Source organism: Oryctolagus cuniculus, chromosome 6 (assembly GCF_964237555.1).
Source record: "Oryctolagus cuniculus chromosome 6, mOryCun1.1, whole genome shotgun sequence".
Lineage (NCBI taxonomy): Eukaryota > Metazoa > Chordata > Mammalia > Lagomorpha > Leporidae > Oryctolagus > Oryctolagus cuniculus.
In genome coordinates this window covers 75,997,070-76,015,877 of record NC_091437.1, presented here as the reverse complement: position 1 = coordinate 76,015,877, position 18,808 = coordinate 75,997,070, and the positions used below count along the sequence as shown (strand labels likewise).

At 38.4% G+C, this 18,808-nt stretch overlaps 1 protein-coding gene across 1 annotated transcript in view; it reads left to right on the top strand.

Moving 5' to 3' along the window:
- The window catches only part of PXDNL (peroxidasin like), a 519,551-nt gene that overhangs the window by 272,818 nt on the left and 227,925 nt on the right, over nucleotides 1–18,808 (top strand). The window contains exon 4 of the mRNA XM_002710472.5: nucleotides 5,824–5,895. Within this exon, the coding sequence (XP_002710518.3) occupies nucleotides 5,824–5,895 (72 nt within the window). The remainder of the gene's footprint in view (nucleotides 1–5,823; nucleotides 5,896–18,808) is intronic.

Below are 18,808 nucleotides of genomic sequence, written 5' to 3'. Positions count from 1 at the left end.
ACTTCATACTTTACAGGTTTATTCATGTTATACCATGTGCCAGAAGGCTGAATACTATTCTACTGTTTGTTTATACTCCATTCTGCTTATCCATTCCTCCATTAAGGGAGACTTGGAGTACTTCCACCTTTTGGCTGTGTAAATAGTGCTGGTAGGAACATAGATATGGAAATGTCTCTTCTACATCCTGCTTTCAATTCTTTTCCTATATATGCCTGAAGTGGAATTGCTATATCATGAGGTAGTTCTCTTTGTAGTTTTCAATGAGCCCTCCTGTTTTTCATAGTGAATACATCACCTTATGTTCCTACCAAAAGTGTACAAAGATTCCTACTTGCCCCATATCCTTGCAAACACTTATCATTTTTTTAAAATAGCCATACTATAATGTATGAGATGATATCTCATGACCTCATTTTGCAATTTATTAATTATTGGTGAGTTATGTTGAATATCTTTTCATACTCTTATCAGTCACTTTTGTATACTCCCTGAAGAAATCTCTACTGAAATTATTTGGCTATTTTTAAAAAATATTTATTTATTTATTTGAAAGGCAAAGTTACAGAGAGGCAGAAGCAGAGAGATAGCAAGAGGTCTTCCATCTGCTGGTTCACTCTCCAGATGGCTGCAACAACCAGGGCTGAGCTGATCCAAAGCCAGGAGCCAAGAGCTTCTTTCAGGTCTCCCACAGGGGTGCAGGAACCCAAGGACTTGGGCCATCTTCTACTGTTTTCTCATGCCATAGTAGAGAGCTAGATCGGAAGTGGAGCAGCCAAGACTTGAATCGGTGTCCATATGAGATACCAGCACTGCAGGTGGTGGCTTTAGCCACTATGCCACAGCTTTGGCCCTGTTGGCTTTTTTTTTTTTAATTGGGTTGCTCTTTGTTGCTGAGTTACAGTTCCTTTTACATATTAACTCTATTAGATATATCAACTGCAAATATTTTCTCCTATTGTGTAGTCCATCTTTTCACTTAATTGATTATGTTTTTGATGCACAGAAAGCATTTCCTTTAAAAACGTAGTTTATTCTTTATCTAAAAGACTGAGAGACAGAAACAGAGAGAGACAGATAATAGAGATCAGCAATCTTCTAGTTTACTCTCCAGCCATCTTCAGTAGCTGGGACTGTGCCAAATCAAACTAGGAGTGGAATCCAATCAAGATCTCCCATTCGCCTGTGCCATCTCTATCAGTAGGAAGCTGGCACTGGGGAGTGGAGGCTGACTCAAACCCAGAACCTCTGATATGAAATGTGAATGTTCCAAGTGACATCTTAACAGCTATGCCAACACCCACATTAATGCACATAAATTCTTAATTTTGGTATAAGCTTTATCTATTTTACTTTTGTTGCCTTTGCTTTGGTGTTATAGCCGAGAAACAACTGCCAAAATAAATGTCTTGAAGGTTTCATCTCATGTTTACTTCCAAGATTTTGTACAGTTTGAAGTCTTATATTTAGATCTTTGATCCACTTTGAGTTAATTTTGTACATAGAGTAAGATAATGTTCCAACGTCATTCTTTTCCATGTGGATGTCCAGTTTTCCCAACAATTTGTTGCAGTTTGTCCTTTTCCCATTTTACATTTTTGGCGCCCTTGACTATGCACGTAATGGCTCATTTTTGTGCTATTTTAGTCCACTGCTCTATTTATTCCATTGATTGTATATTTGTCTTTATGCGAATACCACGCTGTTTGGCTTAATACACATTTGTAATAAGTTTTGAAATCAGGTAGTGTGAAATCTCCAACTTTGTTCTTTATCAAGATTGTTTTGATTATTTGGAGTCTTTTCACATGACATATGAATTTTAGGATTGGGTTTTCTATTTCTATTTATAGGGGATGCATTACATCTGTAGATCATTTTGGATAATATTGGCATTTTAACAATATTAAGTCTTATGACCATGAGATGGATAATCATTTACTTGTATTTAATTTCTTACAGTAACAGTTTGTAATCTTCAGTGTACAAGTTTTTCACTGCATTGGTTAAGTTTATTCCTAGTTGGTTTATTCTTTTATTATGTTCCTGTAAATGAAATTGTTAAGAAGTACTTTTAAAACTGTGATTTTATATTTTTATTTTAAATTTAAATACAGTATCAGGTTGATTTTTCTTGATTTCTCTTTTTAATATTTATAGATAACTTTTCTCACAGTAATTAAACTTGGTACATAATAATCATCTTGGTATTAGTTTATCGCAATGTTGGTTTCTTGATTTCTTCTTTCTCTTTAATACCAATCTTCTGTAAGATACCTCATGCTGGTAAAGTGCCTCCCCCTATTCATTCAAGTCTCTTTCTTTGAATTCTCCAGGAGCCAGGAGCCTGTCTCAGAGAGGTGCTCCTTTGGGTAGTACCTCACCTTTCCCTGCTCCATTTCTGTCCAGCGCCTACCGTATTCTCTTCATCTATGAGACCCCATCAGAAGTTGCTGCAGAGGGGACTCTGGAGTTTACTTTGCTGCTCGTAGTGCTTCTCCCATTTGAATGGAAATTGAAGTTACTCGTGTAACTAATATGACTCTGTCTCCAGATTATGTCACAACTCACATTGTGGCTGATGGTTTTTCTTCTTGTTGAGCTGGATGACTTTCAAGGATTATGTGGAAATAGTTGCATTCAGCTGGTTACCATCATCCCAGAATTTTTCCTGCAGATATTCACACATGTGGCAGTACATCTTGAATTCAAACTCTGTTGATGCAATCAATATGTGCAGATCTTACCATACATATTCTATTCTAATTTTATCCCCCTATTATTTGGTCATTTTTACTTTATTATTTTTATAGGACTTTAAAATGATTCTGTATATCAGAGGCAAAATATGACATCATTTCAAAATGTTCATGGAAGTGAATTAAAAGATAACTATATATTGGTGCAACAAACTTGCAATCTATACACATTTCTGTGGACTTCTTAAAGATCTCTCATGTGATGATGGGTAATTTTCAGTTTGTTTTAAGGTTTTATTTATTATTTATTTGAGAGGTAGAGTTACGGACAGTGAGAGGGAGACACAGAGAGAAATGTCTGCATCCGCTGGTTTACTCCCAAATGGCTACAATGCCGAAGCTGTGCTAATCCGAAGCCAGGAGCCAGGTGCTTCTTCCTGGTCTCCACTGTGGGTGCAGGGGCCCAAGGACTCAGGCCATCTTCTACTGCTCTCCTAGGCCATAGCAAAGAGCTGCATTGGATGATGAGCTGCCAGGACTTGAACTGGCACCCATATGGGATGCCAGCACCACAGGCAGAGGATTAACCTACTGTGCCACAGCACTGGCCCCAGTTTTCAGTTATAAGTTTTGAGAATCCTCCATGAATAACTGGATCACTTTATCTTATTTTATGAAACAACTTATCATTATTTAAAATTGATAACAACAACAAAAGTCTATTACTTGTTTTAAATACTCCTCTGTAGAAGCTGAGTCAGCTTCTCTAGACTTCAATATAGAATACTGTGAAAGTGACATGGCTCTTCATCATTTTAACGTTTGAGGGTCCTTGTCATGGAGCTATAACTGAATCCTCTGCGATGCATCTTCAAAATCATGTTGACTTGATGTGCACCCCAGAACAATGGTTTTCAATATCCCTGCATATTATCATCACCTACAGCATTTTGAGGATTTCCAATGCTTATTTCAAAATCAGGACAACTTTTTAAATCAGAATTTGTGGAGGCAGAGACCCAGACCTTGTTCTGAGGCCTGAGGAGGAGCCCAGAATGATGCCTTAGACTTAGTCCTGATTCACAGTGACTCATGCACACCCACAGGTGAGTCACTGTGACTTTTGAGACCACAGCTTAAGGCTCCTTACAACCTATTAAAAAAAAACTTTCTGGAAAACCCTAACATGCAGCTATATTTTTGTGACTTTGGGTCATATCACAATCTGTCAAAGACAATAAGAGCTCAACAGAAGTTCAAGCAGTGAACACAAATTTTATGCAGTGGTCTTGCTGTAGAGGAAACGGGGCTCCAGTTCAGAACAGAGTCCTTTCTGAATACACCAAAGAAAAGTGGGGCTTTAGGCCAAAGAGTAGGAATCAGAGGATGGAAAACTACCACAAGGAGACATCAATTCCAAGGAAAATGCTGGGTGAACCAACCTCCTGAAGGTTCCTGCTGAAGGAACAAGGTGGTCAGCTACCAAGGGTAGGGAATGAGTTTCACTGGATACCAAGAGTGATCAGGTATGGGGGATAGGGGAAAATTATTGCTAAACTGGATTTTGCAAAGAAGTTAGCACATGGACCTAGGAGAAGGTTCAGAGGCCTGACTGAAGTTCGGCCAAAGGAAGTTCACCAGATCCTCTGCAGTGCCAGATCATTCTGAGGAAAACTTCCGGTTGGACACTGATCCATGGTGGTCACTAGTGTCTGAGACACTTACTGGAGCTCTCATCTGTGGGAGAGAATGCTAGTTGGGACCATCTCAAGCTTCACTAAACAGGCTTTGGAAGGACAGTCCTCTCTTCATGTTCTGTCAGAAGGGTGATTTCTGTGGTTTCCAAGCCAGTGAGGGCTACAAAGGGGCAGGCTTAGAATCACCCAGACAGCTTGTTAAACTGTGGTTTCCTAGTCCCTGTCCACCCCAGTCAGTTTGTGAGTGAGGAGGTTTGTGGGTGGGATCTCAAGGAGATATTTTTATTCTTTCTTTCTTTATATATTTTTATTTATTATATATTCCATATTATTTACTTATTGTATGTTATTATTATTATAAATAAAGGATATGGAAGGCTAGATAATATTTATTTTGGGAGGGCGAGTGAGAGAGAGTGAGAGCGTCCATCCACTGGTTCATTACATTCCCCAAATGCCAGCAATGGCTAGGCTGGGAGTCAGAAATCCAATACTGGTCTCCCACATGGGTGACAGGAGCCATCACCACATGAGCCATCACCAGTGCCCCCCAGGGTCTGTGTTGGCAGGAAGCTGGAGTCAGGAGCTTGAGTGGGAATTGAACCAAGGCTCTTTGATGTGGGATGTTGATGTCTTAACTAGTGCCTTAGCAGCCGTACCCAAAGCCAGTCCCTGGAGTGGGTGTTTGTGACAAATCACCAGGTGATTCTGGTATACCCACAACATGAAAAGGCACATTACAGAAATTTCAGGAATTCTGATGGCCTCAAACTCGGAGAGACACAAATAGAACACACCCAGGGTTCATTTTCATGCTGTTCCCAAAGATCAGAGATGAAATAATCTTGCCATCCTGGGTCAAAAAATTATACAGGCAATGCTCATATGTCACACACATTGTTTCCATTGGTAAGCTTAGAGGTACCATCATATTTGTCAATCCATTCACAGTATCCCTTCCTGTAGATTTTTAAAAATCACTACAGAGCCGAAGTAATCTTATGGCGCTGTTAAGATATTTTATCCCCATAGGATGATTCTTACGCTCATAGACTTTGCAAATGTAATTCCCTGTTGAATACAGTCAGTGTCATATTGAATTGTAAAATGTCCTTCCCAGCCTAACTTTCGTTTTCTTAGAGAAATTACTACTCAGTATGCAGTGGTCACAATTTCTTCATAATTGCTATGAGTTTCTTAATGTTTTTAGACTAAAGATCCCTTTGAGAATTTGATCAGATCCTTGGAACACTCTTACCAGGCAATTGAACATATTTAAATGATATCACAGTTTCCATATATTTTTAGAGAATCTTTCAACATCCCTTAAGCATGTTAGGTCCACACTTAATTTTTCTAAGTCCCCATTTAAGACATGCAATATCTATACCAATTTGTAATTTAATGAAATTTTGTATGTTTTTCAGGTACCTATACAAGAATGAAATTCATGCACTAGATAAGCAAACATTTAAAGGCCTCATATCCTTGGAACAGCTGTAAGTAATGGAAGTGTCCTTACTGAACTGCTGGTGCTTATGGTTCAAATAGAAAACTTTTGGAATGCCAGTATGTGATAGTTGAACAATTATTTTAAGCCTTGACATGTGGCTCTAATGATTGAATATTCTGTCATTCGTTGGCTAGAAACCAGAATGTATGAGTTGGCGTGAAGGCAGGGCAGAGCACTCAGCTGGAATCCCAGTTCCTGTTTTTATTATTAGTTGTGTGACTTTGGGCAAATTAGCCTCCCTGAACTGCTGTTTCCATCTCTCTGAAATGCAGATAGCTCTGCTGTGAGGATTAAGCTACTGCATGCAAAGACTAGTTTATTACCTGCCACAAAACAGACATTTTATAGAAAGTAATTTATAATTGTGATTAAGGCTAATTTATGAAACAACTTCAGACATTTAACTGATGTGGAAACTCCTAAAACATGAGATCTAAATAACTTCTCATTTTACAGATGATAAAATCAACTTCAAGGTTAATTTAATGACTTGCCCCAAATTAAAAGTCTGTGACATTGTTACGACTCAGACCTGATTCTACCTTAGTGCACTTCATTGCATTGGAAACCTTATATAAAGCTCAGACTCAAATGCCAGAATTTCAGTGTTAAATATGCATTCCTCAAGTCCAAAAAGTTGTCTTATAAAGTTACAGGGCTACTGAACTACAAATGGATGCTTTATTCAAAGATTTCTCTCAGTCACGTGTGTCTACAACACAAAAACTATGAAACATTCAAGAGATTGTCCCTATTGATAACAAGTGATGGGATTATTTTTCTGAGCTCAGATATACAGAACACGCTTTGTTGTTTAATTGCTAGTAGGATTCCCATTTATCAGAAATGTTTGATTCTCAAATTTGTTACCATTGGCAGCATGGTTTCTTAAATGGCTAAAGCTATTTGCAATCCTTTCTCCTCCTCCTTCTCCTTCTTCTTCAAGATTTACTTCTTTACTTGAAAGGCAGAGCTACAGAAAGAGGGAGAGACAAAGAGAGAGGGAAAGGGATCTTCCATCCTCTGATTCACTCCCCAAATAGTCTCAATGGCTGGGTCTGGGCCAGGCTGAAGTCAAGATCCTTGAACTCTACTGGGGTCAATGACATGGGTGCAGGGGCCCAAGTACTTGGGTCATCCTCCACTCTTTTCCAGATGTGTTAGCAGGGAGCTGGATCAGAAGTGGAGTAGCTGGGACCCCAACCAATAAGGACCCATTTGGGATGTTGGCATCACAGGCAGTGGCTTATCCACTGTACCACAATGCAGGCCCCTGTAATCATTTCTATAAATTTGGATTTATTTTTCCTAGAAGGCCAATTATTAAGCTAAAGTATTAAAATATATAATAAATCAAATATATTTTAAATGATATTGTTTCTACTTGTTTTTTTTTTTTATTAATTTTGTGACTAATAAGCTATCTCTGTGAAAAAGTGTTTCTTCATCTTTTCCTTATACATTGTGTGATGTTTTGGATAATTTTTACTATATGAAGAATCATTACATAAATCAGTGAAGTGCAGATTCTTTAATAACAATAAGCAATTATATTTTATATTTTATTTATATTTTATATTTTATTTTCATCAACTATATTTACTGATGATTAATAAAATTAGCATATGAAAAGTTCTAATTGCCTTTTAAAATGCACATAGTTACCATCAGTAAATGTTTTATATTATGATATTAGTTAATGGACTTACTAATCTTGAGTAATGCTAATGTTTAAAGCATTTTTGCTTTCTATTTTTAAGTGTGATTTCATGCTCTTAAGAATCACTACTATAAGAGGACTTTTGGTATCCAAAAATACAATCTCTAATCCTTGGAATTTTTCACAGTTTTATTCATAGCTCTGAAATCCAATTTTATTTTAGTATATCTCTACAAAACAAAAGTAGAATTTGAAGTGCCTGAGATACTTGTTGTCCAAGTTCTATTGACATTGATTTTATTTTAATGATTCATATTGTACCTAATCCTTTTTTGGATTAAACTCCTTTTTGAGGAAGGCAGGGACACCTGATAAATGTTTCCATAGGATTTGAAAACAGTAGGGTATGGTGATGTCGGTTCTGCCACTGCCAGTTTATCCTTGCTCACATCAGTATAAAAATACACTGGTGAGTTTTCAAGCAGTCTTCAAGACACAGCGTTCACTACTTACACATGAGGAACAGGCAGTGAGGAAGGCACACTGAGGGAGGATTTGTTAGCTCAATTCTGTTTTTGATCTTTTTGTCACTTGAAAATGTGATGAATTACATTCTACTTCACAGATAAATGTTCTTTCTTTGTTGCATTATGTTACGTTTTACATTTTAGCTACATCAAGTGAAGTTTTGTGATTAAACACAACCAAATCATAGACTAAACCACAAATGCTATCTTAGCATTAAGGAGGCTCAGTCATTTCTGAAGAATAATTTGTATATATATTGATTGAGCGTAGTCAGAAGATGGTTAGGGAGGAGTAACTGTGAGAATTACAAGCATTGAATTTTCAGAGAGAAGATAGAAATATCACATTCTATGAGAGTGTGTATTAAAATGAACAAACTTCTGAGGATGTAATGAACAAATGTAAGAACCTTTTATGAGGCATAACTCTCTCTTGTATTTGTGCATATCTTGTTAGCAGAACATCAGTGAAGAAAAATAGTGTCTTCAAAGCACATTTTCTGCTCTGTAATTGAGACAGAGGATTGTTTGATGATTTTACTTTTCAGAACAAGAGAAACTGATGTGTTCTTAGAAAGCATAATTCAAGAATTCTTGTGTTAATCATTCATTTTGTCAATTATTCTTCATCTAAAATTTCTGCCTTTGTTCCGCAGATATAATCAATAGGTTTTTTTAATCAATACATTATTTATTTTGTCTATGAGCTTTCTTCTGTCTTTCTTCCTTAATAGGCATGAAGTATCTCTTGTGAGAATTATACCTTCTAGACTGTTCCTCACATGTCCACTGAGGTGGGCATGTGATTATCCATTTTAGTAATTCTTTATGTTTTTTCCTCAATGTGCAACTTTATATCCCTTACTTTATCTTCTCTTTAGATATTTTCTTATTTCTGAATGGTGTATTTAATTTATAACATCCTTATTAGATAACAGAAAGCTTCCATATCTATGTAAAGCTGTTACTGCTTCATATTTTAAATATAAATTTCTTATTCTATCATCTCCAATTCCATACAGAGACAGAGTAGCATCACTGAGCATACAGCTTTAGAAATTTGATAAATCTGAGTTTGATTTCAGTGAAAAAGTTTGGCACTTATTCACTACTGGATCTTTAGAATCTCATTTTAAAATTCCAAACTTCAGTGTTTTTTTTTTGTATTCTGTTTAAAATGAGGATAATAATAGTGATTTGCCTATCTAGCTCTGACTGCCTATTTATCTAGGAAATATTTGGAAAGAGTGGATGCTGAAATAATAATGTCTAGTACTGTTGTTACCATGCTCATTATTATTCTGTTATTATTTCGAATTTTTTTGTAAAATTTCTTTAAAGCTGATTTTATTTTTTATATTTTAAAATTAGGGATACAGTGAAAATAATTTGAGGACAAGGTTTTTGTTTTTTTGAAGGTTGGGGAAGAAGAAGACAGAGATAGAGACATAGAGAGAGAAATCTTCCATCTATTGGTTCATTCTACAAATGCATACTAAGTCAGGGCAGGGACTGGCCGAAGCCAGAATCTGGGAATTCAGTCTGGGTCGCCTACATGAGTGGTAAGGCTCCAACTGTTTGAATTATTACCACTGCTTCCCAGGGTCAATACTAGCAGGAAACTGCAATCAAAAGCTGGAATTAGAAATGGAACTCAAGCACTGTGATGTGAGATGTGTGTGTCTTAACTGCTGCTAGGCCAAATGCTTACTTTGCTGTAATTAAAAAAAAAAAAAATTGAGAGGGAGAGGGAGAGAGTAAATGGTGTAGTTTTAAATACAAACTTAAATTTAGCCAGTGATACAAGTATCATTAAGTTAATTTGTTTGACCTTTCTTGGTCTTTCTAGTTTGTGTTTAAAAACCTTCTAATTTTAGTTCTTAATATAAGTCATAACTGGCTGTAAATTGCAAAAAAAAATGTAATCTTTTTAGAAAACAGATAAATAGCCAACTTTATGAAGATACTGGTTCAAATATTTTATTAGATGCATTTTATTATTACTTTTTTAAAAGACTGTGGGAAGCAGAATAGCTACCATGCTGCTTTTGGATAGGTAATGTGCAAACATGCTGAATGGAAGCAACAAAGGAATAAACGGGTGAGACTTCTTTGCTCATCCGTTGCCACCGGGGAGTCCTGCGTTAGAGCCTTTCTGAGTTCATCTGTTGTGTTGATGACCTTTGCCTGGAGACCTCAGCATCCCTGGCGCTAAGCCAGGTGAGGGACAAGGGGACTGTTGTCAGAGGTGTCAGAGAGCACATGGGCTAGCACATGGGGTGTGGCTGGGCCACTGGGCGGGGGCTGTGGAAGCAAAGATTTGCTCTTAGTTGAAGGTTGTCAGAAAGCATGGGCAACTGTGTTTTTCAATAATAGCTCTTCTTATCTATAAGGACAGGGGACTAGAGGGAGATAAAGCTGAAACTGGAGAGAGGCAGCATTCACTTGGCTGGGCCAGAAGAGAGAGTTTGATATTTTTGTGGTGGCGCAATGTGTTAGTTCAGGTTGCCATAACAGATTGTCATCGGCTGGGGATCTTCAGCAGCAAACAGTTCTGGAATCTGGCCAGCCCAGGATCCAAGGTACTGGGAGTTACAGAGAGGGGTGAGGGCCGCTTCCTTGCTTGCAGATGGCTGTGTCTCTCTGTGTGCTCACGTGGTAGAAACCAGAGAGAGCTCTTCCTTGTTAATCCATCACAAGTGCCGCACCCTGGTAACCTCATTTAGCCCCAGTGACTTCTTAAACCCTAAACCCAGTGAAATTGAAAGGAAGAATAAACAAACTCAACCCTCATCTCTTAATAATTGGCAAAACTAGTGGTTAGAAAGTCAGTATGGAGAAAACCAGAATAACACTATTACCCAAATTGAGCTAATTGAAATTAGTAGAGCAGTGCACCCAAAACAAACAAAAACTATATTTTCAAGTGCTATGAAAATCCCCAAATATTTAGACCTACTGAGAAATCTGTAAGTCAAAGAAGTCTTAAGAAAAGTGAAATATTTTGAGTAGAGTAAAAAAGGAAAAAAAAATTGAAAAATTTGCAATGTATCTAAATTAGTAGTTAGATAGAAATGGAATTAATCCTTATATTTGAAAAAATAAATATCACAAATCAATTATGCAAACTTCTACCTTAATGATCTAGTAAGCAGAAGGAAAAAAGATAATAGAGATAAGAGTGGAAATTAAAGTTATAAACATAGAACAAGACAGCATAGTCTGCAAAGCAAGACCTAACATTGTTAGATCTCAGCCAAACCCCCTGAAAAAAAGGCGAAGGAAGACACAAATTACCAATATCAAGAATGGGGTGAAGAACATTACTAGAGATATAGATATTAGATGAGTAAAACAGAAACATCATGAGTAGTTTTATGCTGTTAAATTTTATAACTAATGAAATGAAAAAACTTAAAAGATGTAACTTGTGAAGAGACACACTATACAACCCCATAACTGTTAAATAAATTATATTCGTAGTTACTGCATTTACAGTTGCAAACAAAACAAAATTGGAGAACAATATGTCTTCACTAATGAATTTTAACAAAGATTTAAGGAAGAAATAAAATCCAGGTCTATAAAAATTCCTTTGGAAAACAATGGAGGAACAATTCCCAACTTATGTTGTGAGCTGCAATCACTTTATGACACCAAAATTAGAGAAAAGCATTACAAGAAAAGAAAACAACAAATTTATATTTCTCATTAATATAATGTAAAATTACTAAAACCAAATATTAGCAAATTGAGTCTAGTACAGGTCAGTTTAATTTCAGGAATGCCAGTTAGTTTAATAGTTGAAAACCAAAAATATATATCATTATACAGATTACAGAAAAAAATTATCATCCTACTAGGAAAAAACTACTTGGTAAAATTTAGCATTCATTCATGATAACAACCTTCATCAAATGAGGAATAAATTAGGGCTGGCACAGTGGCATAGTGGGTAAAGCCACCACCTGTGGCACTGACATCCCATATGGGCACTTGTTCATGTCCCGGCTGCTCCACTTCACAGCCAGATCTTTACTAATGCACCTGGGAAAGCAGCAGAAAACATCCCAAATACTTGGGCCCTTATACTGACTTGGGAGAACTGGAGGATACTCCTGGCTCCTGGCTTCGGTTTGGTTCAGCACCAGTTGGTGAGGACATTTTTGGAGTGAACCAGCAGGTGGAAGATCTTCTGTGTGGTTCTGCCTTTCAAATGAATAAATTTTTTTAAACTTTTATTTAATAACTATAAATTTCCAAAGTACAACTTTTGGATTATAGCGGCTTTTTCTCCCTCCCACCCACAACCATCCCATCTCCCGCTCCCTCTCCCATGCCATTCACACCAAGATTCATTTTCAATTATCTTTATATACAGAAGATCAGTTTAGTATATACTAAGTAAAGATTTCAACTGTTTGCACCCACACAGAAACACAAAGTATAAAGTACTGTTTGATTACTAGTTATACTGTTAATCCACATAGTACAACACATTAAGGACAGAGATCCTACAAGGGGAGCAGGTACACAGTGACTACCATTGTTTATGTAACAATTTACACTCTTATTTATGACGTCAGTAATCACCTGAGGCTCTTGTCGTGAGCTGTCAAGGCTATGGAAGCCTCTTGAGTTCACAAACTCCAATCTTATTTAGACAAGGCCATAATCAAAGTGGAAGTTCTCTCCTCCCTTCAGAGAAAGTACCTCCTTCTTTGATGGCCTGTTCTTTCTGCTGGGATCTCACTGACAGAGATCTTTCACTTAGATAATTTTTTTTTTTTTTTTTTTTGCCACAGTGTCGTGGCTTTCCATGCCTGAAATACTCTCATGGGCTTTTTAGCTGGATTTGAATGCCTTAAGGGCTGATTCTGAGGCCAGAGTGCTGTTTAGGACATCTACCATTCTATGGGTCTGCTGTGTATCCACTTCCCATATTGGATCGTTCTCTCCTTTTTAATTCTATCAGTTACTATTAGCAGACACTAACCTAGTTTATGTGATCCCTTTGACTGTTAATCCTATCATTATGATCAATTATGAACTGAAAATGATCACTTTGACTAGTGAGATGGCATTGGTACATGCCACCTTGATGGGATTGAATTGGAATCCCCTGGCACATTTCTAACTCTACCTTTAGGGGTAATTCTGATTGAGCATGTGCCGAACTGTACATCTCCTCCATATCTTATTCTCACTCTAATATTTAACAGGGATCACTTTTCAGTTAAATTTAAGCACCTAAGAATAATTGTGTGTTAATTAAAGAGTTCAACTAATGGTATTAAGTAGAACAAAAAAATACTAAAAGGAATAAAGTAGTAAGAATAAGTAGCAACTTTCTCAACTTGGTAAAAATATCCTGAAAAGCTCCTCATCTAACATCGCAATTTTGGAAGCCTAGCTGTGTAACTTATAAGGTCAGGAACAAGACAAGGATGTCTGTTCACATGACTTTATCTGGGCCTTTTACTGGAGATTCTAACCATTGCACTAAGGAGAGGAAATTAGTAGGCTATATTAGGAGGAAAGAAGAAAACATCTACAAGTCTGTATGAAGTCCCTAGGGATCTCCAAAAATGAACAAAAATGAACAAGAAATTATGGGTGAGTTTGGTAAGGCCACAGGTTCCTAGGACAGCATAGAAAAATATATTCCACTTGTAACAGAGCTACAAAAATTTGGAAGTTTGTTTTTTTAAAGATATATTTATTTATTTGAAAGGCAGACAGAGAAAGGGAGAGAGAGGTCTTCTATCTGCTGGTTTACTCTCCTATTGGCTGCAACAGCTGGAGCTGTGCCGATCCAAAGCCAGGAGCCAGGAGCTTCTTCCAGGTCTACCATGTGGGTGTAGGGGCCCAAGGACTTGGGCCATCTTCTACTGCTTTCCCAAGCCATAGCAGAGAGCTGGATTAGAAGGGGAGCAGCCGGGTCTTGAACCAGTGCCCATATGGGGTGCCAGCACTGTAGGTGGCAGCTTTACCTGCTATGCCACAATGCTGGCCCCCAAAATCTGGAAATTGATATTAAAACTAGTACCCTATCATAAGAATTGAAAAATTTAGGAATAAATTTAATGAAATATGTGTAGTGTCTTTATACTTCTATTATTTTCCCAGGTCTTCTATAACAAACTACCATATGCTGGGTAGCTTAAAAGAGCAAAAATGTGTTCTTTCACATTTCTAGATTCTAGGATGGAGTTTCTGGCTCTTGGCTTCAGCCTAGCCCAGACCTGGCCATTTCGGTCATTAGGGAGTGAACCAGCAGATGGAAGATCTCTCTCTTTCTGTTTCTCCTCCACCCCTTCCCCCACCTCCACTCAGCCTTTCAAATAAATAAAAGAAATCTAAGAAAAAGTAAATTCACCCACATTGTGTTGGAGATCAGAAATTTGTCCAGGTTATTTATAGGTAGCCTTCCAGCATCTGGATATACCACAGTTTGTTTATTCGAGCACTGGCTGCTAGATAGTTGGGCTGTTCCAGGTTGGGGTTATTATGAATGAAGGCCTTATAATCATTTGAGGAGTAGTCTGTGTGGGCAAATGTGTTTTCATTCCTTTGCGAAATAAACACCTAAATGTGAATTACTATGTCTCACTCTTAATGTTTAACTTTTAGAGAAACTGTCAAATTGCATTTTTCAAAAGATTAATTTATTTATTTCAAAGAGTAACACAGAGAGAGAAGGAGAGGCAGAGAGAGATCCTCCATCCACTGGTTCATTCCCCAGTTGGCTGCAATGACTGGAGAAGCAGAGGCAGAAAGAGAAAGGGAGAGAGAGGTCTTCCATCTGCTGGTTAACTCTCCTATTGGCTGCAACAGCTGGAGCTGCACTGATCCGAAGCCGGGAACCAGGAGCTTCCTCCAGGTCTCCCACAAGGGTACAGGGGCCCAAGGACTTGGGCCAACCTCTACTGCTTTCCCAGGCCATAGTTGAAAACTGAATTGGAAGTCGAACAACTGAGACTTGAACTGGCACTCACATGGGATGCCAGCACCACAGGTGTCAGCCTTACCCACTACACCACAGCACTGGCCCCACCAAAATGTATTTCAAAGTGATTATATCACTTGAATTGTGAACAGCAAGGTATGAGAGTTTCAAAGCCAATAGTTTTCCCAGCACTTAGTGCATTCAGTTACTTTAATATGAGCAGTTAGTGAGATGTATTGGAGTTCTGTTTTGTTCTGAAAGGAAGAATCCTGTAAATTCTGGTCAAAATTTGAGTTTTTGGAACTCTGATCACCAAACATACTATTAATGTATTCAGGCCAGATAGAATGCCATGGGTTATTTATATTTGTTTTTAGTGAAATTATTTCAAAGCAATACATTTTGATCAGCTAAGTAGTTTGGGTAAAACCAAAGCACATTTATGAGTGGGAACAGCATCGTGTGTGTGTGTGTGTGTGTGTGTGTGTGTGTGTCTTGGGAAGAGGGTTGGTTCTCTTTTCTTCCTGTAGGATTCTAGCAAAAAGGCCAGATGTAGGGTGTCAAGAGTGATCTTTGAAGACTACCAAATTTTTTCTTCAACAGAAATGGATATGGAAAACAGAGAGATTTCTCTGATCTTCTATGGTGCTCTCCAAAGTGTCCTGGGAAAAGCTCAAGCACCCCACTGAGAAATAGATCAATGTGGGTGGAAGCGTGTCCCTCCTCCTCCCTATTGCTTGTGGCTGACTGGGATCAGAGTGACGTAGGGGGCTCATGTCTGGCTCCAAGCACTACTGGAGTTAGACTCTCTGCAGGGCATAGAATGTATAGCTCCCAATATGTTTTGACATCATTCTGCAAGCAACAATTGATCAGAATCTGAGTTTTTGATTGAATTTCTTTTTCTAACTTACATTACAAGAGGCTGTGTTGTGGATTAGTTGAAACTTTCATCTACTTTTGTGTGGTACACCCTGGCGTTCCCAGCCAGAGGGTCTGCATCCTGGAGTCCATTAGAATCAGCCAAGCACTCCTAAAAATATCATTGCCTTCCTACTCCCTTCTCTCAATAAATCAGAATCCCAGGAGGAAAGGGCTGGCTTTGGTTGTTGCTTTTACAGTTTCCGGGAAGTCTCCAGTGTGCAGCCAAGGTTAAGAATCCTGAAGTCTAACTTAAAGATATTCACACCCTAGAGATCTTACCCTAATCTAGCTGGGATAATGTCTCCTTTTCTTTCTGCAACCCCTTTCATAGCCATCTCTGGTAGCTTATGAGCTCCATTATCCAATGTGTTCTGTTATCTGCCTTAAAAGCTGGGCCAGGTACCCGCCAAATAAGCATGTTACATTTGGATTTTCCATGGATTTTTGTGGAAGTTAAGTTCAGAGTCTAAGAATAGAAATATTTCTCCCCTTAAGTTTCAGCCCCTGCATTGGGGAAAACTCTTTCTCACGCATGTGGGTTTGCTGCTGATGTAATTGCACGAAAGCTTCCTAGGGACCAGATGCCTCCAGTTCTGTTTAATGCCGTAACAAATCTTCATGTTTGGCCAGCAGGACTTAGACAATCAGATGTAACGCTTGCAATGTATCATCAGGAAAGCAGCATCCAAAAACTTATAGAACAAATGCATGGATGTCTTAGCAGAAAAGACTTGGAATATTTAACAAACTCTGTGCAAGTGTTATCCTAGACACCCTGTCTCCCTCTGTGCTCTGTCTTGCGTCACATGGGAGGGGACTTTGGGATGTTCATGGGAGAATGGACTTAAAAGACACATTTATTTTTGTACAAAAATAAATTTGAAATGCAAGCATACACAGGTGTTCCAAAGGCTCTTGGAAAAAGTGCTCTGAAAAAACTATATGTGGGTCTCAAAATGCTTTGCTCCTAAATAGGCTTCCTAGTTCTATCTTCCCAAAACTTCTAGAAGTGCCTCCCTACTCTGCCTCTGGAACCTTTGTTTCCCTCATCACCCTCTGCTTCCCCCATACCACCTCTTTTCTTTCAGAACATACTCACTTTTCACACCAAGAAAGACTGTGCTTCAGCCAGCATACACATGTAGCTATTGTTTTTCTTTTTCCTTCTATGCATATCATGAAGCATAAATTAAATTGCAAGTGATAGAATGCTCTGTTGCCAGTGGCTTCAGCAAAAGAAAGGGGAACTTGCAATCTAGATGTAGACTTAGTTACAACTCTAGGACAAGCTTTCTGTTTCTCTACTTCCAAGTCCTGTTCCATTGCTGTTTAATTCTTGGGCTCTATAATGGCAAAAAAAAAAAAAAAAAAAAAAAAGTTACCGCAGCTCCAGGCTCGTCATATTTTTCCATTTGTGCTTGTTAAGAACAATTTGTTTCCTTTAAGCTAGAAAAATTCTAAGACCTAACTCTTTCTGACTGTGGGTAGTCAGGTGGCCATGGCTTACCCAATCACTGTGGCCAGGGGACCAAATACTCTGGTTGGTCTTAACTCAATTACTGGTTCCACCCCTGAAGTCCAGGTTGTTAGTCAGCTTTACCCAGGTTAAAGGCAATGAAAATGTGATAATAGTTGTAGTCAACAGAAAAGAGAATATTTGTAGGAGGACAAAACAACAAACATTTTCTCTGCCTTCCTGTGAGAATTTGAAAGGACCAAGACTTTGTCCTCCCTAAGGAAGAAAGTGAGGTAATAAAGGGATCAATATCAGTGCTTCTCAAACTTGAGTGTGCATATGAATCACCTGCGGACAGTGGTCCCCTGGGCTCCTCAGGGATGGCCCTCAAAGATAGCAAAGACCACAGATGCTCAAGTATTTTCTATAAAAAGGCACAATGTTGGAGCCAGTGTTGTGGCAAAGTGGGTAAAGCCACCACCTGCAATGCCATCCTCCCATATAGGAGCCGGTTGAAGTCTGCACTGTTCCACTTCCCATATAGATCTCTGCTAATGCGTTTGGAAAAGCAATGGAAGATGGCCCAAAGATTTGGTCCTCTACCACCCATGTGGGGGACCCAGATGGAGTTCCAGGCTTCTGGCTTCAGCCCAGCTCAGCTCCAGTAACCAATTGGAGAATGAGCCAATGAGTAGAAGATATTCTCTCTCTTTCTCCTCTCCCCATTCCTTCTCTAACCCTCAAATAAATAAAATAAGTCCTAGAAAGAAATTATGGGTGTTTGTCCATAACCCATGCACATCCTCCTGTATACTTTAAATATCCTCTGATCACTTAACAGTACTCAATACAAAATAAATATATTTTATATATACAATATATATATATAAAATATATATTTTAAGGAATAATGGTAAGGAAAAACAAGACTGTCCATATTTGGTAGAGATGCCATGTTTTTAAAATGTCTTTCCTCTTTAGTTGAATCTGTAGATGTGAACCCATGGGTACAGAGGGCTGACACTGAGTTTCAAAACTGAAGATGCTGGTTCAGAATTTCTGGGGAGGGGCCAGATTTCTGCTTTCTAAGGAGCTGCTGGAACTGCTGGTTCAGATTCCACTGAGAATGAACAAATTGCTGGAAGTTTCTATATCCAACTGCATCCTTTCAGTGAAACTTGGTCTTCTGCACCTATAATTTGTCAAAGGAGAGGCAGGCATTTGGTGAAATTGTGAAGGCACTGCTTGGGATGCCTGCATCCCACACTGGAGTGACTGCATTCAAGTTTTGGCTCTGCTTCAGATTCCACCTTCCTGTTCATGGAGACCCTGGAAAGCAGCAGGTGAAGGAATTGGCAGCTGGGTCTCTGTCATCCCATGGGA